The sequence below is a fragment of the Panthera tigris genome, chromosome X, assembly GCF_018350195.1.
Source record: "Panthera tigris isolate Pti1 chromosome X, P.tigris_Pti1_mat1.1, whole genome shotgun sequence".
NCBI classification, from domain to species: domain Eukaryota; kingdom Metazoa; phylum Chordata; class Mammalia; order Carnivora; family Felidae; genus Panthera; species Panthera tigris.
The window spans coordinates 45,898,274-45,919,656 of record NC_056677.1 but is presented as its reverse complement, the minus strand read 5'-3'; the positions used below and the strand labels follow the sequence as shown (position 1 = coordinate 45,919,656).

The 21,383-nt window shown below is 46.6% G+C and overlaps 1 protein-coding gene across 13 annotated transcripts in view; it reads left to right on the top strand.

Moving 5' to 3' along the window:
* The window catches only part of HUWE1 (HECT, UBA and WWE domain containing E3 ubiquitin protein ligase 1), a 167,448-nt gene extending 146,797 nt beyond the window's left edge, over positions 1-20,651 (top strand). For 11 of the 13 annotated variants that reach the window (XM_042974387.1, XM_042974391.1, XM_042974397.1 and 8 more), the window contains 25 exons: positions 972-1,017; positions 2,963-3,247; positions 4,091-4,346; positions 4,547-4,677; positions 5,198-5,412; positions 5,488-5,776; positions 5,915-6,017; positions 6,767-7,313; positions 7,976-8,579; positions 9,243-9,364; positions 9,477-9,633; positions 10,783-10,915; positions 11,198-11,400; positions 12,003-12,130; positions 13,423-13,519; positions 14,079-14,228; positions 14,883-15,128; positions 15,445-15,562; positions 16,135-16,275; positions 17,221-17,508; positions 17,624-17,729; positions 18,364-18,481; positions 18,782-18,963; positions 19,253-19,443; positions 20,031-20,651. In XM_042974387.1, the coding sequence (XP_042830321.1) occupies positions 972-1,017; positions 2,963-3,247; positions 4,091-4,346; positions 4,547-4,677; positions 5,198-5,412; positions 5,488-5,776; positions 5,915-6,017; positions 6,767-7,313; positions 7,976-8,579; positions 9,243-9,364; positions 9,477-9,633; positions 10,783-10,915; positions 11,198-11,400; positions 12,003-12,130; positions 13,423-13,519; positions 14,079-14,228; positions 14,883-15,128; positions 15,445-15,562; positions 16,135-16,275; positions 17,221-17,508; positions 17,624-17,729; positions 18,364-18,481; positions 18,782-18,963; positions 19,253-19,443; positions 20,031-20,133 (4,959 nt within the window). In that variant the 3' untranslated portion in view covers positions 20,134-20,651. The remainder of the gene's footprint in view (positions 1-971; positions 1,018-2,962; positions 3,248-4,090; positions 4,347-4,546; positions 4,678-5,197; positions 5,413-5,487; positions 5,777-5,914; positions 6,018-6,766; positions 7,314-7,975; positions 8,580-9,242; positions 9,365-9,476; positions 9,634-10,782; positions 10,916-11,197; positions 11,401-12,002; positions 12,131-13,422; positions 13,520-14,078; positions 14,229-14,882; positions 15,129-15,444; positions 15,563-16,134; positions 16,276-17,220; positions 17,509-17,623; positions 17,730-18,363; positions 18,482-18,781; positions 18,964-19,252; positions 19,444-20,030) is intronic. The other 2 variants (XM_042974390.1, XM_042974392.1) reach the window with 2 other exon arrangements.
* The last annotated feature ends 732 nt before the right edge of the window (positions 20,652-21,383 follow it).

The window sequence follows — 21,383 nt, the reverse complement described above, 5'->3', positions numbered from 1 at the left end:
AGGGAAAATTATTTCTCCATTGTCTCTCACTGGGGAAAACTGGAGAAAGAACCAGAGTGGCTCCTGACTTACCAGTCACACTGTGTAATCTCTTCCTTCACTGACTGCAGCTAGATTAGAAGAATGAATTTGATTATGCCCATGCTCTTGGGGGTTCAATTCCACTTCACTCTCTGAGGATTGACTTAACAAGTGTGGGGGCAACCTTACCAAGATGGCCCCATTCCATCATTTAAATAAGTTAGGCTTAGGTTTTGGCTTCAGATCAGGAAATGTTCCTTCCCTGAGCCCCATAACCACATGTCATTTCTAAGGCTTGATTTTTCATTTTGATTTAGAAAGAAGCTACTGGTTTAGAAGTTTTGGGGACTTTAAACAATATTAGCTTTAAAATATATGAAGTAAAATCTAACAGAAATACAAAGAAATTAAAAGACTTGAGTTGAAAGACTGTTATGTCCCATTCAGCAGTTAAGGTATTAGGTTAAGGATATCAAAATGTTCAGTTAGGATAACAAGCTTGATCTAACAAATAACTTTGTATGGAAGTTTTGCTTGATATAAACAATAACATTGTTTCAAACATGTGAAAAGGGATAGAAAATCAGTAAGCCTGGTATATGATTTAAGAAGCTGGAGTAGACAAAATGAGCCTAAGGAAGGGAAATAAAGAGAGGTGAAACTTTAAGAAATTCTTGCTGGCCTCACAGTTGTGTTTAGGTCATGTCCTATGCCAAGCCCAGCTCACTCTTCAGTCAGCCCTCTGGAAGTCCCCCCCCTGTCCCCAAGCCATCTTTGAACACAAGTATGTATTAGAGAAATTGGAGATACATTTGCTCACTAAAGTGCTCATCTTCATCCAGGTCATTGAACTCCTAGATGGCTTATGTTGGAACTGGTGGCTATTATAGTTGACCCCTATCTTAATGTGCTTGCAAAGTCCCACATGGGTCTGTCTCTTCTCTTTCCAGTGTACTGCATCTAAGACCAGTGACTCCACCGAACAGAACCTCTCAGGTAACTCTACCCGCCTTTTTACCTTCTTGCTAATTGGTTGGCTCTTTTTCCTGACCCAAGTAGCTGGCCCAGGTGGGCTGAAGATGAATGAACACTGGTGCTCTGTGGGATGAGGTAGTAGATTGTATAGTTTTAGGGTCATACCCCATCTTGGAGATAACTATACAGTCTACTGTCTTTCCCACGGCGGTACACTTCCCCTCCGACGTGCTCTGTTCAGGTTCTCATTCTGATCTTGCTGTGCTGCATTCTGGCATGTATAGCAAGGCCATGTGTCCTGCCCCCTTTGGTGACCACCATGGTGTGGTACTTCATGAGAATACCTGATGGCGGTAGTCCCAAATGCCAGTCCTTAGTGGAAATGAACAAAGTAAAGAGGGATCGGGGCACCTCAGTCGGTTAAGTGTCCAACTTCTGCTCAGGTCGTGATCTCATGGTCTGTGGGTTCGAGCCCTGTGTTGGGCTCTGTACTGATAGCCTGGAGCGTGCTTCGGATTCTGTCTCCCTCTCTCTTTGATCCTCCCCTAACTCATGCTCTCTCTTTCTCTCTCTCAAAAATAAACATTAAAAAAAAATTTAGGGGTGCCTAGGTGGCTCAGTCAGTTAAGCGTCTGACTTTGGCTCAGGTCATGATCTTGCAGTTCACGAGTTCAAGCCATACATCAGGCTCTGTGCTGACAGCTCAGAGCCTGGAGCCAGCTTCCAATTCTTTCTTTCTCTCTCTCTGCCCCTTCCCTGCTCGCTTTCTGTCTCTCTCTGTCTCAAAAATAAACATTTAAAAAAATTTTTTTTAATTTAAAAAGTAAGGAAGCTTTATTAAAAAAAAAAAACTAAAGAGGGATTAATGAGTTTTTCAGAAAGCTAAATTTATTTGATTTAAAGAAATTATGTCCTTTCTAGGTCTTTGGTATCAAAATATTTTTATTAAGTGATATTGACAGGATTCTTTTTTATTTGGCTAAACTAAAAGTTGGTAATCCTATGTTAGTCTCTTTTTATTTTTTCCTTTTTGTATAAACTTTGTGGGTCTGGAATCTAAAAGTCTAATGCAGATATTATCTTGAGCAATCTGCTTTTGGGGAAGGTAGCTCTGTGGGTTAAATGGTATTACTGCTGTACGTTTCGTATTCCTCCTTCTAATCTTAATGTCAGTAGCTGTTTCATGATTCTAGTAACTGGTCCGTGTGGTATTATGTCTCCCCCACCCCATCTCCTCAGAATTTTCCTCTGCTTTCCTATACGTTCTGTCTCCTTTGGCATTTGGGTTGCAAAATGATTATACTAAAGACTACTGTATTTTTTTTAAAGCAGTGAAAGTGGGTGGTAGGTGTCCTGGTCCCTTTAATGAAAGTAAGGTCTTTGAAAGGGTCTGTCATCAGGAAAAATGGCCTTTTGCCTGCTGCCCTTGCTAGAGGATTCTGCTCATGCCGAGGTGAGGTAGTAAGTTGTATTGTTGTGGGGTAGGGATTTTAGGCCCCAATTAGAAGATAACTATACAACTTACTACTTTCCCTGGTGTGTGGCATATTCATACTTAGTCTTGGCACTGGTTGCCTCCATCAGAGTTGTAGATATTCCTTGGATAATCAGGACCGGGGGGGGGGGGGGGGGGGGAAAGGGAGGTGGAAGGGAATAGGTGATATTTAGGGTGAGGCAAATATCATTATAAAGTGACTTGAACTCTTTCCCCTTCCGCCCAGGACACAGAAAGATTTAATTCTTAGGATCTACAAAGATTCAGATCTCCAGTTCTTGAGACTAAGATAGCACTGTGCCTTAGCCCTCATCCTGGGTATACCAGACCAGCCACAAGCTGTTCCTAGGACCTGTCATAGCCCCGGGGGTGGGCAGGGTACTTGTCAGGCCACTTGTGCTGATTAAGTGGTTCCCTGGGTTCTTGGCTGATTGCCCCTTAACACCCCCATTGTCATTCTTTCCGAGAAAGATGGGACTCCTATGCCTGACAGCTACCCAACAACCCCATCTTCAACCGATGCAGCAACATCTGAGTCCAAGGAGACCCTTGTCGCTCTGCAGCCCTCACAACAACAAACACTCCCACCCCCACCAGCCTTGGGAGACATTCCTCAAGAGCTGCAATCCCCAGCTGGTGAAGGGGCAAGCTCTACACAGCTATTGATGCCGGTAGAGCCAGAGGAACTAGGTCCCACAAGGCCAAGTGGAGAAGCAGAAACGACTCAGATGGAGTTGTCCCCAGCTCCCACTATAAGTGAGTAGAATTTCAAGGTTTTGGCGGGGGGGGGGGGGGGGGGGGGGTGGGCAGGAGGGTATAGGGGTGGAGAATGGACATCTTTGTAGTTTCTCTTTACTTTTCTTAGAGAAATAATAGAAGCTCAAATTCTCAAAGAGTATGTTCTCACCTTGCACATTAGCTTTCCTAAAGTTGAGGTTTCTTCTCTGTGTCTTCAAGTGATAATATATCTGAGTGTCTAATGATACAAGTGATGATGCCAGCAGTTTATTGAGGTAATCAGAAAACCCTCCTGGGACACCTGGGTGGCTCAGTCAGAAGAGCATGCAGAAACAACCCTCTAAAGTAGGCAGTGTTATCTCCATGAATAAACTGAAACTCACATGAAATATTAGCCCAAGATCACTCAGTAAGTGGTTGAGCTGAGATTAAAATCCAGATCTGGGTGATTTTAAAGCTTGCTCTGCTTCAGCATCCTTCAGGGATGGCAAGCATCTGACCCCACACACATATAGCTCTCCCATCCTGGCAGACACCATTTATATCATGTCACTGTTTCCCACTGGTTTGAAATGGGGCCTCAAAATTCTTCTCAGCAGTGTTCCAACAGGATGAATTGAAACCTAATTACTATTCCTGCTGTATACCATGCCGCCTATGATGTGCTCTGGAAAAGTCTTAAGGTGTAGGAGTTTTTTCCTTCAAGGAACATTGTTTATTTAGATAAACAGTACCAACACGCATGTATAAATGTTGCCTGCAGGGAATCTGAAAGTGACAGGCTCCCTTAATCTGGCTGCATCTTAATTCAGCCCCCTCTTCTAGGCAGAGATCTAACCTCTCCATGTGACTTCCTCCTAGCCTCTCTTTCCCCAGAGAGAGCTGAAGATTCTGATGCACTGACAGCTGTCAGCAGTCAACTGGAAGGCTCTCCCATGGACACCAGTAGCCTGGCTTCCTGTACCCTAGAGGAAGCTGTGGGTGACACCTCAGCAGCTGGCAGTTCTGAGCAGCCCACAGTAGGCAGTTCCACTCCTGGGGATGCCCCACCAGTTGTCACAGAAGTGCAAGGCAGGGGTGATGGGTCAGGGGAACCTGCCCCACCCCCTGAGGACAGGTAAGTATTGTGTACAGAGCAAGAAGAGGGCAGGATGTGATGGCGGGTCTTTCAAGCCACATGTAGACTTGTTAGCTACTGCATACGCTTGGTGCACTAGGGAGGTCAACATAGCTTCTATAAGAAAGGGATATTGTAGGAGTGTTTTCTAAATAGGAAAGCATTAATACAAAAAACAACCTGAAATTTATTTTCTTCAGCTCTCCCCCTGCATCCTCTGAGAGTTCTTCCACCAGAGATTCTGCTGTGGCCATTTCTGGAGCAGATTCCCGGGGAATCCTAGAAGAGCCACTGCCTTCAACAAGCAGTGAAGAAGAAGATCCCCTTGCAGGTGAGCTCCATGTGTGCTCAGGCCACCCAGGGGTTGTTTAGGCTTCTTGTAGCCTTTGGCATGGAAATGCCCACCAAACGGTTCCATTTGGAAGGCGGCATACACATGGGAGGAGGACTTAGTGGTAAGGGTGTGTTAATGCTGCATGATAGGATGAGCCCAGGCTTTGGAGTCAAACAGATCTTAGCTCAGGTTCCTCCCTCTGCAGCGACCTACCTTCAGAACCTGGGGGCATCACTTAACTTCTCTGATTCTCATTGATAATGAGGCAGTAATAATAGTTACATTGTAGGGTCTTTATAAAGATTAAGTGACAGTGTACACACAGAATCTGGCATATAACAAGTGCTATTCTGAGCCTAGGGAAGGTGAGTGGGCCTTCTGTGTGTCCTGTCTTTTGTGTGCAGTGAGGACAAACAAAGCTCATTTCCCACAAGCAAGGCCCTGAGTTTCTTTACTCAAGTGCATCTTAAGCATCGGTAGAGGTGCGAGTTCCTTCACGTCTTGCACCTCCCCTCAGGTATCAGTCTACCCGAAGGTGTGGACCCCTCTTTCCTGGCTGCTCTGCCTGATGACATTCGCCGGGAAGTCCTACAGAACCAGCTGGGCATTCGTCCACCAACTCGGACTGCCCCTTCAGCAAATAACTCAGCTCCTGCAGTGGTGGGGAATCCTGGTGTGACTGAAGTGAGCCCTGAGTTCTTGGCCGCCCTGCCTCCAGCTATCCAAGAGGAAGTATGTGAGCAGGGAGCTGGTGGGACCAGGATGCCTGGTTGTGGGTGTGCCCCATTGACATCTTCTGCTCTGTAGGTGCTGGCACAGCAAAGAGCTGAGCAACAGCGACGGGAACTGGCACAGAATGCTAGCTCAGACACTCCCATGGACCCTGTGACCTTCATCCAGACCCTACCCTCAGACCTGCGCCGTAGTGTCCTAGAGGACATGGAGGATAGCGTGTTGGCTGTGATGCCACCTGACATTGCAGCTGAGGCTCAAGCCCTGAGGCGAGAACAAGAAGCCCGGCAGCGACAACTCATGCATGAGCGGCTCTTTGGCCACAGTAGCACCTCTGCACTCTCTGCCATTCTCCGAAGCCCGGGTACAGAGGGAGGCAAGTGGGAGGGCTCTGAAATGTTTGAATTTGTATACACAAGGCTCTGTTGTTGCCCTTTGTGTTACCCGGACCTGGCATACCACCCGCCTCCCTAGTTTCAGTTTCCTATTTCTTTTCTTCCAGCTTTCACCAGTCGCCTCAGTGGCAACCGTGGAGTTCAGTACACTCGCCTTGCTGTGCAGAGGGGCGGCACCTTTCAAATGGGGGGTAGCAGCAGCCATAACAGGTACCTTTGTCTTTTTTCACCTTGCCATATCATCTCTCCCATATACTGCCAGTCCAACATCCTTAATTTACAGGTAGAGGGACTCAGTGAACTCTCCAGCTGTTGCCTTGAATGAGTGGGGAGCCAAATCTTTGGACTCACCTTCAGAAAGCCACACTTTGGGGTTGGTGTAGCTATTGTAAACCATAATCACAAAGTAAGGCAGGCTGGCAGCAGGTTGTGGTATAAGGAAAGCCATTTGCCTAGAGATTGTAATATCTAGGCCACAGAAGAAGAGGAGTTCATTACTACCCAGGCTGAAGCAGACTGTACCCAACATGCCAAAATGTAAAGGGAGTGATCAGTCTCTATGAGGCAGGCAGGCAACCCCCTAGTAGTCTAGAGAAGGCAGAAATAAACATTATTTTTAAGACTTCAAGTACAATCCAATTTTACCAATTGATGATACAGATATCATGTGATGTAAGGCAAGTCACTTAACCTATTTGAGCCTCTTGTTCATCACCTCAAAAATGGGCAATTCTTTAGTCTTATCAGCAGCCCCGTACCAGCTGGTATAGACATTGTAGAGTGCTTGGTACCCAGTGGGCACACAAGAGGGCAGCTCTTATTATTAAGAGCCCTTAGACTTAGGCACTTCTCCTTCTTATGCCTCCTTGGAGGTATGCAGCTCATCCCCCTTCCCCAGGCCTTATACCTAATCCCAGCATTCTAGCTACGTGTTACCCAGAAACTATGCTCTGTTCCAGGCCTTCTGGCAGTAATGTAGACACTCTCCTCCGCCTCCGAGGACGACTCCTCCTGGACCACGAAGCCCTATCCTGTCTCCTGGTCCTACTTTTCGTGGATGAGCCAAAGCTTAATACAAGCCGTCTACACCGAGTACTGAGAAATCTCTGCTACCATGCGCAGACTCGCCACTGGGTCATCCGCAGCCTGTTGTCCATTTTGCAGCGTAGCAGTGAGAGTGAGCTGTGCATTGAAACACCCAAGCTCTCCTCAAGTGAGGAGAAGGGCAAAAAGTCAAGCAAGAGCTGTGGATCAGGCAGCCACGAACACCGGCCCCTGGACCTCCTACACAAGATGGAGTCTAAGAGCTCCAACCAGCTTTCCTGGCTCTCAGTATCTATGGACGCAGCCCTAGGCTGCAGGACTAATATATTCCAGATTCAACGTTCAGGGGGTCGCAAACATACCGAGAAGCATGCAAGCAGTGGCTCCACTGTCCACATCCACCCCCAGGCTGCTCCTGTTGTCTGCAGACATGTTCTGGACACACTCATTCAGTTGGCCAAGGTGAGCTTGAACCCAACCAACTCTTGGGGATGGAAGAGGGATGGCAATCACAGCCTAGATGAAATCTGAACTCTGAGAGAGCAAGTAGGTCTTTCTTCACCGTTAGTGCTGAGGCCTGTATTGTTTCTGAGAGTTGTCAAGTGAATAATTTTGTGGGGTTCTTTTTACTTTTTGCAATTTTTGTGCATTATATCATTTCGTTATCAAAACAACTTTCAGTAATCTGTATGATTCCCATTTTACACATGAAGAAGCTGGGGTACAGAAATTTTTAGTGGCTTTGTCACATGGCTAGTAAGTGATGGAGCTGGACCTAGAACTTAGTTCAGTTTTCTTTTTAATAATCATTGATGCCATTTGTTGAGGGCCTGCCTTGTGCCAGGCACTGTGCAGAAATACATTATGCATAGGTGTGCTCCCCATTTCATAAATACAGAGACTGGCGCTCAGAAGTTAGCTAATCATCTCCCTTCAAAGCCCTTGTTTGTTTCTTTGGGCCACTTCACCATCAGTTAGATAAAACTCCTGTATGACATCTCTCCCATGTTGCCAAAGCTATCCAAAGGAGTAGAGAGTCTAGGAACCAGTTGTCTTTCCTTGTCAAGAAGACATATTTTCTCTGTGCACCCCCTAGATCAAGCATGTCCTTCTCTTGCCGGCAGGTATTTCCCAGCCACTTTACACAGCAGCGGACCAAAGAAACAAACTGTGAGAGCGATCGGGAGAGGGGCAGTAAGCAGGCCTGCAGCCCATGCTCTTCACAGTCCACCAGCAGTGGCATTTGCACAGACTTCTGGGATTTATTGGTAAAACTGGACAACATGAATGTCAGCCGGAAAGGCAAGAACTCCGTGAAGTCAGTGCCAGTGAGCGCTGGTGGTGAGGGGGAAACCTCCCCATACAGCCTCGAGGCCTCTCCCCTGGGGCAGCTCATGAACATGTTGTCACACCCAGTCATCCGCCGGAGCTCTCTCTTAACTGAGAAACTCCTCAGACTCCTTTCTCTCATCTCAATTGCTCTCCCAGAAAACAAAGTATCGGAAGCACAGGCTAATTCTGGCAGCAGTGCTTCCTCCACCACTGTTGCCACCTCAACCACATCTACCACCACTACCACTGCCGCCTCCAGCACGCCCACTCCCCCTGCTGCAACCACCCCTGTCACTTCTGCTCCAGCTCTGGTTGTTGCCACGGCTATATCCACCATTGCCGTAGCTGCTTCGACCACGGTGACTACCCCCACGACTGCTACCACTACTGTTTCAAGTAAGTGTGGATGTAGGCTGGAAGCCTGGGGTGTGTACACCCACCTCACCCCTCACTCCCCCATCCAGGTATTACTCCCTAAATGATAGCAGTCAGCTTGGTTTGTGTTTGTGAGAGCCAGAGGCGTTCATTCTTGACCTCATCAGTCCCAATTCACTCTCTCCATCCTTTTCCTCCCCACACCCATCCATCCACCCACACAGACACTCGTAAAGACCAGCAGGCATTCACTAAATGTGGCTTCCCTAGGCTAAGCACCAAAAGGAGGATAGAGAGAGAAAGTCCCTATTTTCAAAGAACTCCCAACCTTTCCATCCTGGTTGAAGGAGCCAGTTCTCAGGACAGAGTTCAAGAACAGGCAGGACACCATGTGAATCAGGGTAGACTAGCCAAGCTGTCCTAGGAAATAAAGGGAATGAGCCCTACAGCAGACTAGTAAGAATTATTTGAAGATTTTGAGGAAGGGGCTCAATGGTAGGGAAACAGTTGAGAAATGTTTAGTCCTGAGACTCCTTGACAAACTGAGTCATTGGGATTTGGCTTTGGTGGGTGGCTTTTCATTTTCACTACTTTCCCGTATTGAAGCCCTGGATGATTTAGTGATTTCTTGGTTCTGGCCTGTGCGTTTTAGAGGCTTACAGTGTTTCATCTGTTTCCTCAAAGCTTCTACAACTACTAAGGCCAGCAAATCTCCAGCAAAGGTGGGTGATGGGGGCAGCAGCAGTGCAGACTTTAAGATGGTATCCTCTGGCCTCACGGAAAACCAGCTACAGCTCTCTGTGGAGGTGAGTCCAGGCTCTTCTGAATTCCCAAGACTGGGGGAGAAAAGGTAAATGGGAGTAGATAAAGTTTTAATTCTTAAGTTGAGGCTCACCCCTTCTCTTTTCTTTTTCCCAGGTGTTGACGTCACACTCTTGTTCTGAAGAAGGTCTGGAAGATGCAGCAAATGTGTTACTACAGCTCTCTCGGGGGGACCCTGCAACCCGGGACACTGTTCTCAAGCTGCTACTGAATGGAGCTCGCCATCTGGGCTATACTCTTTGTAAACAGATAGGTAATAACAGGAGTAAAACGTCTTGTCTTTCTGAAACCTTCCACTGAGATATCCCCTCTTGGGGAAGCCAAGTGGAAGCCTTCCCCGAATCCCCAGGTTGAATCAAACTCCTTCCACTTGTGTAGCATAGCCCCCTGTACTCTCGTCCATTGCAACACTGATAATACTGGGTTATCATCTGTTTTCCCCTGCTCAGTTGTTCATGGAGAGCGAGGCTGGGCTTTTCTCTATATTGCCAGTGCCCGGCACGTGGCACGTAATCCATGCTTAGTAGTAAAGGGAAACGATCATGTATAGGACCAGCAGTGCTCTTTCTTCCATTTCTACATTCTGGGCACTTGCAGGAGTCCTATGATGAACCTGCTTAGGCAACTTCACCACCTCAGAGATGCACCTGCACTTAGGTTAGGCTCAAGAATTGAGAGTCCAAATGGTACCCTCTGCCTTTGTGTACTTGTGAGGGTACAAAAGTTCTAAGAACACTTGGAAATTGTCTCATTTCAATCTTCCTTCCTGTTGTTACCAAGAGAAAACTAAAACCCAGGTTGATGAAGCAATTGAATTGACGAGTAGAGCCAGGTTTTCTTTCAGCATAGAGAGCCTGTTTGCTCTCTCCCACTCCCATCCCAATCATGGCTCTCCCTAGATTTTGGTTACCTGGTTAGTTCTCTCCCCACAAATGTGCCTGGGGCTTAGGTGATATGGGTGTTAATTAAACTGTTATGACCCAGGACGTTATGTTCTTTGCTACATGAGAACTATAAGGTTCTTCCAGGAGGAATTTGGCCACAGTCTGACCTTTCTTGACTGCTACCATTCAACACCCATGGGCCAGGCAGTGTCCTAGGCACTCTCCTGCAGTTCTTTCCTTATCCTCAAAATGTATACAGGCTCCCAAACCGATACTTTTTGTTCTCTGTACTGATCTGCATTTCATGTAGATTCTACAGATTCTTGAGGCAGGGTAAATTGGTAGTCTCTGGATGGTTGATCCATGAACACACATAGGTGAACAGCAAAATTCTGCTCACTCCAGATTCTCTGCAGCTGAGCAAAGACAATAGCCTGGTAGGTTTCTTGCAAAGGTTTGGCTTTCAGCTGCTTCACTAGGGAAGTCTGAACACTTGGTGGCTCCTCTACTTGACCCAGGTACCCTTCTGGCTGAGTTACGGGAATATAACCTAGAACAGCAGCGGCGAGCCCAGTGTGAGACCCTCTCTCCTGATGGCCTACCTGAGGAGCAGCCACAGACCACGAAGCTGAAAGGCAAAATGCAGAGCAGGTGGGTGGTAGCCACTCATTTGGCTATGGGGCCAAAATCTGGGATATTCTAAAAGGTGGCTCTTGCTGGTTTCCTGGTTTGTTTGTTTTTTTTTTCTTTTTCCCCCCTCTCTGGGCAGATTTCTTTATCTGTCCTATACATACCTGACCCTATTTTTTCCCCACTGTGGGATTTCCTTTGGAGATTCTTTAACCCTCTAGCCAACACCAAAAAGCCCTGCTCACTCTGGATGTTTGTGCTTTGATGCGGTCAATATACGCAAGCCACCTCTACACTGTCCAGGTTTGACATGGCTGAGAATGTGGTAATTGTGGCATCTCAGAAGCGACCTCTGGGTGGCCGGGAGCTCCAGCTGCCTTCTATGTCCATGTTGACATCCAAGACATCTACCCAGAAGTTCTTCTTGAGGGTACTGCAGGTCATCATCCAGCTCCGGGACGACACACGCCGAGCTAACAAGAAAGCCAAGCAGACAGGCAGGCTAGGTATGGAACTGGAGTGTCCAGTTGAGGGTCAGGGTTGGTGGTGGTGAACTCAGAGTCCCTGGAGGGCAGGACCTAATGTCATGTCTCCATCCTGCTTGAACTTTCCAAAAAAGGAAATGATGATACTTCCCTAGAATGTTGATGGCTGCATTCTGTATCTCACTCAAGCTGTCTGCATAGGAAATTCATTAGGGCAAGTGAGAATTAAAGGGGAGTGGAAATCTGGCAAAGAAATTGGGGGCAGATCTTTCGCTGGATAAGGTTTAAGTCACCGTGTCTCCGTTCTGCTTCTTGGCTCACTCCTGACTAAAACTTTGCAGCCATGTTGCCTCAGCCATGGCCTACCAAATCCTACCTTTCTTCCTGTCCCACAGAACCTTCTCTACCTGCTACTATCCATCTGTGTACCACCATGCCCCCTGCCCTTACTTGTAATGGTAGCTCTTAGTGCCTGGTGATGAGCACTGTGTAGCTGCCTGAGCTAAATAAAGCTCAGAGACTTCAGCAGGATGCCCTGTGGCAGCCCAGGCGATGGGAGAGAGAATATTGGGCATTCTCTCTTTCTACATTTTATACCTTGCCTTTCTTTTTCTTTCTCCCAGGTTCCTCCGGTTTAGGCTCAGCTAGCAGCATCCAGGCAGCTGTTCGGCAGCTGGAGGCTGAGGCTGATGCCATTATACAAATGGTACGTGAGGGTCAAAGGGCGCGGAGACAGCAACAAGCAGCAACGGTTAGCATGATGCCTGTGGCCCCTCATTCATTTGTCTCTCTCCCCTCCCCACCACATCGTCAGTGGGGTTTCACTGCCCTTACCTTGTATGCTTTTGCATTAAGTTTGCTGTATGAATGCTTCTGGACAACAGGGTTACTTTCTGTTGGTGTTTTCTCTACTGTTTGTTCATTGTTTTGTTGGTTTGGTTTGGATTGATATGATTTAAAGCTTGGCCATCATACCCCACTCCCAGCTATCCAGTCAATAGTGGCGCTTTTGCATACTGCATAATGCTAAGTGTCTGGGTTCTAAGGGGATGTGGAATAAAGATTTTTCAGTCTCTTGGAATAATGCAAATACATCAGGAATCCAGCCCTTGAAATTCTCCCAAGCTTGGTCTACGTCCCACACAGCCTTTTCTAGGCTATGGCTGGTCCATCTACTCTGGCCTCTGCTTCTGTTTTCCATACTCTCTTGGTACCATGGCACCTAGGCACTCAGTCACTTTTAGGAAGAAACCCTCAGGTTTCTAGATAGCCAACTCATTGTTGGGATCCCAGCACAGAGTGGCTGCGGGAAAAGCCTGGCATCATGTATGTATGCTGTGGCACTCTCATTGTTTTCCTGTTCTTGAAACATGCAAGTCACCTTCCCAAGATCCAGGAAATAAAGGTATCCTGAGGCTTGGTTTTTCTTTACGTATAATTACTATTCTACAGTATGATTTCATTGAGCATGCTGGGAATGTCCTAGAATTTGAGGGCTGTGACTCCCAACAAGGGAGAAAGGGAAAACAGCTATTATTCTGAAGTACTTTTTTCTGCCCCGTCTTTCCCACACCCGATAGGGTAGATGTTGGCTTTGTGAATAATGCCACCCATCAAAGGCTTTCCCTTATTATTTCCCCTTTTCTGAGCAAACAGAAACAGAGAGCCAAACCTACAGTCTGTTCACTTGAGTTTTATATGTAGATGCACATATATGTAATCTGTCCCCAGAAGAAGTCTTCCAAGTCTGTATCCAGAAGGCTGGTGTCTGACTAGATGTAGGTCAAGAGTAGAGTGGAGGCAATGCAGGAATCTAAGGAGCTTTTCGGAAAAGCTTGCTAGCTCAGGGTGGAGGACAGCAAAGGAGGTGGGAAGGCCATTCTTTTGTTCTGGAAAGCCACAGGGTTTTCTGACCAAATATATAGGAAACCTCTTTCCAAACTTAGTATGTGTGAGAATGGATAGAAACAGCCTCTAGCCTCTCCCTGAGGAAAGCAGAGTTGCATTGCACCCTTTATGTGACTTTGTCTCCCTTTTATCCAGTCGGAGTCAAGCCAGTCAGAGGCCTCTGTCCGGAGAGAGGAGTCACCCATGGATGTGGACCAGCCATCTCCCGGTGCTCAGGATACTCCGTCCATCGGTCAGTACTACTTCCTGTTTCCAGTGCACCAAAAGAGCCAGTCTTCATGAAGTGTCTGCTGGGTCCCCTGTTCTCCACATATATAAGCTCTGTTTTCCAGTTTGTTCCACTGAACGCTGGTTTTTGTAAACGTTAATAGGCTTTTACCAACGAAGATCAATATCACCATCTCGCGCCCTTATTAGAGATTCGTAGCATACACTACAATTCCTGGAGTTAAGAAACTGTGATGTGATGTTAGATGTGGAGACAGCACGTGTTTCAGTTGTGGCTCCCCCATTTAGTGACTCTGGTACCTGAAGCAAATCTCTCTTGGCTTCAGTTTCCTTGAATGTGGCTCTTGCAAGTGAGAAACCAAATTTTTTATTGTATTAATTTTATTTAAATTTAAATGTCATCCAGTGTAGGATTAGAGCTTACTTTCAGATGTCACTCAGTATTACTTAGTAGCCAGTGAGCCAGTCTCCTTGATCTAATGGCCTGCACAGCTGGTCTGGGAAAAAGCTAAATGAAGGAAATACCTCAAAGGCTTTCTGTCTCTCTTCTGTGTGGCCTGTAGGCTCAGATGGAACCTCACAAGGGGAGAAGGAGGAGAGGCCACCTGAGTTACCCCTGCTCAGTGAGCAGCTGAGCTTGGACGAGCTATGGGACATGCTGGGAGAGTGTCTAAAGGAACTGGAGGAATCCCATGACCAGCATGCGGTGCTAGGTGAGTTGTGGCCTTTGGGCCAAGGTCCCAACCCACTGATCTGCTCTGGGCCCTTTCTGCCAGCTTAACTTTTTTCCTTCCAGATCACCCCTCTCAGTGTCTCTGAAATGAGAATTCAAAGGAGAATTCAAATTCTGTCACTTTAGTATCAGAAAAAAAAGATTTGCCTTCTCTTTTAGTAGCTGGTATCTTTCACTTTTTAGACCAGGGGAATCTTTATAACTGGTAGCCTATTCCATTTTTCTTTATTTATTTTTTTTTAATTTTTTTAACGTTTATTTATTTTTGAGACAGAGACACAGCACGAACAGGGGAGGGTCAGAGAGAGAGGGAGACACAGAATCTGAAACAGGCTCCAGGCTCTGAGCTGTCAGCACAGAGCCCGACGCGGGGCTCGAACTCACGGACCGCGAGATCATGACCTGAGCCGAAGTCGGACACGTAACCAACTGAGCCACCCAGGCGCCCCTCCATTTTTCTTTAGTTTCAAGGAGGCTCAGACTTCCTCCGTGGCTTCATTTTTCTTTGTTACCATTGTATTTCTCCTGCAGGTTTTCAGTATTTCTTCCATACTGTACTTCTGTAATTTGATCATGAAGGAAAAGAGGTTTGTATGTTGAAGTTTCAAAACTTCCCTATCATTCCTACCCCCAGTGCTACAGCCAGCTGTCGAGGCCTTCTTCCTGGTCCATGCCACAGAGCGAGAGAGCAAGCCTCCTGTCCGAGACACCCGTGAGAGCCAGCTGGCACACATCAAGGATGAGCCTCCTCCACTCTCCCCTGCCCCCTTAACCCCAGCCACTCCTTCCTCCCTTGACCCATTCTTCTCCAGGGAGCCCTCATCTATGCACATCTCCTCAAGCCTGCCCCCTGACACGCAGAAGTTCCTTCGCTTTGCAGGTACAGGGAACTCTTAGGCCTCCAGCGTAGAAGGATTCATTTTTTATACAGGGTCATTTCATACATTTTATTCTTAGCTGTTTCATGGGGGAGAGGGATGGGACTGAGTGAGAGAGAGAGAGAGTGTGTGGGGGGGGGTGGCTGGGTGGGTAGGGGGAGAAAGAGAATGAAGCTAATGAGGGTAGGGACCAGATCTGAAAGCCCTTTTGTGCCATACTTTTTTCTCTGAAATAAGAAAGTTGCTGGTTGGTTGGCTATCATGTAGTCTTCTGGGAACCAGGATGTGCTGATTCCTGCTGTCCCTTTCTCCCCACAGAGACTCACCGCACTGTGTTAAACCAGATCCTACGGCAGTCCACCACCCACCTCGCTGATGGACCTTTTGCTGTCCTGGTAGACTACATTCGTGTCCTCGACTTTGATGTCAAGCGCAAGTATGTGCCTTGGAGGCTGTGGGGATGGGAACTTTTCAAATGCTATCTTCTCTCCCAGAAAGGAGCCAAAATTCCTCCCGAAGGAGTGTTTTCAGAGAAAGAAGTTTCCATTGGTGGCAGCCCTTGGAAATGGTGCTGGGTGGGAGGGAAGAGATTCATCTGTGTCTCTGACAGTCATTGTACCTAAATACTCCCTGGTCTTCTCCATCCTTCCTCAGAGAAGTGCAAAACCTTTGTTTAATCACATGACTCCTAAAGTTCCATTCCATCCTTTGGGGTAATACAGGAGGTGCAGGTAGCCATAGTACACTTACAGCATGGCTCAGCAGAAATTCTCTGCCACAGACTCTGGGCCTTTATTCGGTGGAGATGGGAAAAATTTAGAGTTGGTAATGAATAACCTGCCTCTCCGAACTACTGGGCACTTCCCCAGGGGAACATTTGGGGAGCAAGGATCAAAGTGTTGGGAGGATGGGAGGAACATCACTGTGGGTCTTCATCCTAATCAAGATCAAGCAAACAGAAGTTTGCTCTGCCACCCCCAATCCTATTTTCCTTTTCTGCCTCCCAAGATATTTCCGCCAAGAGCTAGAACGTTTGGATGAGGGGCTTCGGAAAGAAGACATGGCTGTGCACGTCCGCCGTGATCATGTGTTTGAAGATTCCTATCGTGAACTGCACCGGAAATCCCCTGAAGAAATGAAGAATCGATTGTAAGAGCCCATAAGAGAGAAAAGAGGATGGGAGGGTGGAGCAACTTCCTACATGGTAGTGAAGGCTTACTTAAGCACCAGATATGCCCAGGAACTGAGGGAGGTGCTGCCCTCCCCAGCAGGAATTCCAAATAGGAACCTGGTAGAGATAGTCTCACTGAGCTGTCTTCTGTCTTCTCGGTCTGGTCTCAGAAGACTGGTCTAATGCTGGCTAGGCTGACCTTTGGGATGAGCTATGCAACAAATCCCAGAGAGAAGAGTCTTTGGCATTTATAAGGATAAACCTGATGGCTTCACAGAGAGCTTTCTCTGTTGTTACATTAGGAATGGGAAGACTGCTGAGCAAATGGTATCCTGGCTTCAGGGAGACCACACTTGCATGAGTGGCTCCTCACCAAATTGGTAATTGTTTACTGGTGATTCTGAAGCCACCTAGAAGAGATCAGCAGTTTAATGCCAGTGAGATGAAAGACCTGTTGGAGTAGTTTGACGCTCCTGAGCTCAGGAACTTGATTCCTCCTCTCCCTCGTGGCATGGGTTCCCCATCCATGTAATCATATAGGAAGTCAGAGACACTTCTGAGACAGACTGGGCCCTGCTCCTCCACCACCAAATCCTTAACAGGTATCAGCCTGATCAGCCCTCTCTGACACCGCTGGATTCCTCCTCTCCCTGCTTTCCCTAAGTGAGGCCCTCATTTAAGCCTCTATACCTTTCCTGTTGATGAACCTTTACTGATAATTCAGGACTTCTTTTCTGTTGATGCTTTTTTTTTGTCCCAGATCCCTACCCTTCCTCTGGGCTTTCCTGGCACTCTGTATTCACTTCTGTTCTCTGATCCTGTACCCCCCAGCCATTGCTTCACTCACTCACTCGGGTCATACTACATAAATGAATGGATTTGTCCTGGGCTTTCTGCACATCTGTTTCTGGTCTCTTACGCAGGTATATAGTGTTTGAAGGAGAAGAAGGGCAGGATGCTGGAGGGCTCCTACGGGAGTGGTATATGATCATCTCTCGGGAGATGTTTAATCCTATGTATGCCTTGTTCCGTACCTCACCCGGTGATCGGGTCACCTACACCATCAACCCATCTTCCCACTGCAACCCCAACCACCTCAGCTACTTCAAGTTTGTTGGACGCATTGTGGCCAAAGCTGTATATGACAACCGCCTCCTGGAGTGCTATTTTACTCGGTCCTTCTACAAACACATCTTGGGCAAGTCTGTCAGGTGAGGATGTGGCAAAGGATCCACATTCTCTTTTGACAGGTTCTTTTCTTGTGTCCCACCCCCATGCTTCTCTCCTGCACCCTAACCCATGGTGACCCTGATCGTGTTTTTCTAGATATACGGATATGGAGAGTGAAGATTACCACTTCTACCAGGGCCTGGTTTATCTGCTGGAAAATGATGTCTCCACACTAGGTTATGACCTCACCTTCAGCACTGAGGTAGGTCAAGAAATTGTCACCACAGCACATTCTAGCTAGTCCAGGAAACCCATTATGGGGCCACCCTTGAACTGGGATTGGATAATCTCTTATGCTTCTAAGGAAGCATCTCAACTTTTAAGTCCCATGCTCCATTCCCCATCCAGCAGTGAGCAGTGGGTATTTATATGAGACATCACAAACAGAAAAACCAGGATTTGTAAAACAATTCAAGTTCCTAGTTTCCTCTTTATTTATATACATATATATATGTATATATGTATTTAAAGTCTCCAATTCCATATTCTTCATTTCCAGAAGTAGTTCATTGTAGAAAAATGGTATAAATAAATATCAGTCTTCCTCCAAATTGTTTTCCATATAGATTGTACTGTATCATATTACACGTTAATCATGCCTTTTCCCTTTTACCATTGACAATTTCCTTATTTTCAGCCTTTATGTGTTTTGAAGCCAAACCCTTGGCTTTTCTCTATTACAAAGTTATGAGCTCCTGAGAAAAGATACTTTTTTATGACCTTGCTTCATCTCTCTACCCAGGACATGGCAAAGATTTTACATATTCCCAGGTAGCTATATAAATCCCATCCTGGACCAAGCCTGGTATGAATGATTGGTGTTTTGGGTGTTCCAGGTCCAAGAGTTTGGAGTCTGTGAAGTTCGTGACCTCAAACCTAATGGGGCCAACATCTTGGTAACAGAAGAGAATAAGAAGGAGTATGTACACCTGGTGTGCCAGATGAGAATGACAGGTAGGGGAAATGTCCCTTATACTCCTTGTTGCTCATATGGGAAGAGGTCAGGCCTCACTCATTTCACAGATACTGTTTTTTCTCTTCCCCTGTGCCAGCCACAAATCCCAGCCAGAGTCCAAACACCTGACCAAAAAATATTTCCCTTAATTCACCCTATACAGGGGCCCAGAAACAGTGTTAGGTGAGGCAGGTATACCATTCACAATCCTAGTTGCAGCTGGAGCCAGATTGAGGACCTCTGACCTCTACCAGTTGTGTGAGTTTAGATGCCGCATGGCTTGTTGGTTCTCTCCCCAGGAGCCATCCGTAAACAGCTGGCAGCTTTCTTAGAAGGCTTCTATGAGATCATTCCAAAGCGCCTCATTTCTATCTTCACTGAGCAGGAGTTAGAGCTACTCATATCAGGACTGCCCACAATTGACATTGATGATTTGAAATCCAACACTGAATACCACAAGTACCAGTCCAACTCTATTCAGGTGAGCTGCTACTGGCATCTTTCTCCTATCCCTAAGCAGTGCTAGTTTGTATGACACCAAATAAACCAGTACTCTTTGGGGACATGAAGGGGGTATAGGTGACAGCTTACTTACACCTAACTCTTCATCCTTCTAGAACATGTTTTCAGGTGATGTTTTTGCTCATCTTATGAATGGAGGAACTGAAGCCCATTTCACGGAAGGGACTAGCCTAAGATTTCAAATCCTATCCCCCCCTCTTTTCAAGAGCTCTCTACCTAACACTGGCTTCTTGTGTCCTTTCCCACAGATCCAGTGGTTCTGGAGAGCATTGCGTTCTTTCGACCAAGCTGACCGTGCCAAGTTCCTCCAGTTTGTCACGGGTACTTCCAAAGTGCCCTTGCAAGGCTTTGCTGCCCTTGAAGGTATGAATGGCATTCAGAAGTTTCAGATCCATCGAGATGACAGGTCCACAGATCGCCTGCCTTCAGCTCACACATGGTAAGAGGAAGGATTTGTTCCCTGTTTTAAGCATTCATGATTGAGCTTGCATATTTGCTGCTTCTAGGCCCCTACCCAAGGGCAGGAACCCAAATCTGGCCCCAGCTATGCTAGACCTTGGGGTAGCTCACAGTTTGATAGTTTTGTGGAAAAGGTGATGTTTGAGATGAGAAGCTGGCCCAGATTCACAGTAGGTTGGGGAGACATTGCAGGTCAACACTGCCACATGAGAGCACAGTGTACTCCAGGGCTTAGTTGGAGCAAGAGGTTGCAGGCAACAGAAGGCTGAATAACTGAGCAGAGGTTGGATCACCAGTGACCCCAAAGGCCTCCTTGGAGCTTGCACATTAGCCCATAGGCAAGGCTGTGGTGTTTAAGGAGTGACAGGGTCAGATTTACATTTTAGGTGCCTCATGGCCAGTATTGGGGCCAGATTAGAAGAGGGCAGAGCAGGCTAGGCTAGAACAGCAAGTCTTCAAGAAGTGAGGAGTAGGTTCCCTTAGGGAGGACAGGTCAGTGGGCACCATGGGAACACAGGGATTTGGTTATAATCTTTTGTCACAAACTGATTTTTCTTCTTTCCCTAGTTTCAATCAGCTGGACCTGCCTGCCTATGAGAGCTTTGAGAAGCTCCGCCACATGCTACTGTTGGCCATCCAGGAGTGCTCTGAAGGCTTTGGGCTGGCCTAATAAGGCTCTGCCCACCACTGTGGGGTTTTTCTATCATTGTTGGACCTGGGAATGGGGGGAAATGAAAACAAAAAAGAACCCGAAAGAAAATGTCAAAAACCAATAAATGAAATCCATCAACTCACCATGTGTGTGTCCCAGCTTCCCCAGCGCATACCCATTGCCCCTGTCCTGCTCATTTTCTCTCCCTCTCCCTTTTCCTCACCTCCTCCTCCCTGTTCCATGCCGTCCATGATCCCCAGCCCATGTGTTAAAAAGGCATTAGCCTTTGCAGGGACCTGTTTGTCCCAACTGTTTGAACAGTGTGCTCCTCAGATTCTGTGTTCAGAAGGATTTGCTGCATTGAGACTTGAAACCTTTGGATAGGGGAAAAAATTATATATATATATATTTTTTTGTTCTGTTTGCATTTCTTAATTTGTGCTTGGAATGTGTTGATGTGCACAGCTAATGATTCAATGCGAGACAAGATTGGCGTCTGTGTTGTGGAGGTTTCAAATAAAGAGCACTCTTCATAACTCACTTTTCACAATGGAGTTTTTTTCAAACTTAACTCTTGAGCACATGCTACTACATCTGGAGAAAAGATGCAAATGGACTCCAGAAAACCAGCTCTGCCACCACCACTGGTGCATCTTCCTTCTTCAAAGGCGGTTTCCCAGTTATCAGGAGAGATCAGCAGCCACCAGGAATTGAGGGAAGCCTGTTTTTTAGAATGGGACCTGCACTTGAGGGCGGTGATGGTGTTACAGATTGCAGCCAAGGACAAAGCATCACCTTGCTTGAGGGGAACAAACCAGGTTTTAAGAAACATTCTGAGAACTCAACCCAACTGACAGTTCTGTTTGGTGAGCCTTTATAACAGCCTCAAGTCTAGAGCTCAGTTTAAAATTTTGATTTCATTTAATGTTTTAGTTTATTTCTAACAAATTTCAATAAGCAAGTAATTTGACTAGCTTTCCAGAAGAACAGTCTTCCCATCCTTTTTGGTTTTGTTTCGTCATCTGCCAGTCTGTTCACAGATCACCCAATAGTCTCTTGTGGTTTTTACTCCATCTAGCAGTTACAGCTGATCGAAGGACTTTGGTTCCAGCCTTCAAAGAAAAAAATAATAAAGGTTTAGTTAGAAAAACAACCCCGAGTAATGCTTGCTTTGTGTGGTTTTCCTCATTCTCTGGAGGTCCTATTTCATAAAGATTTTCCCCTTAAGCTGATCCCCCTTGGCCCTGATGCAAATGGCTGCTAGATAT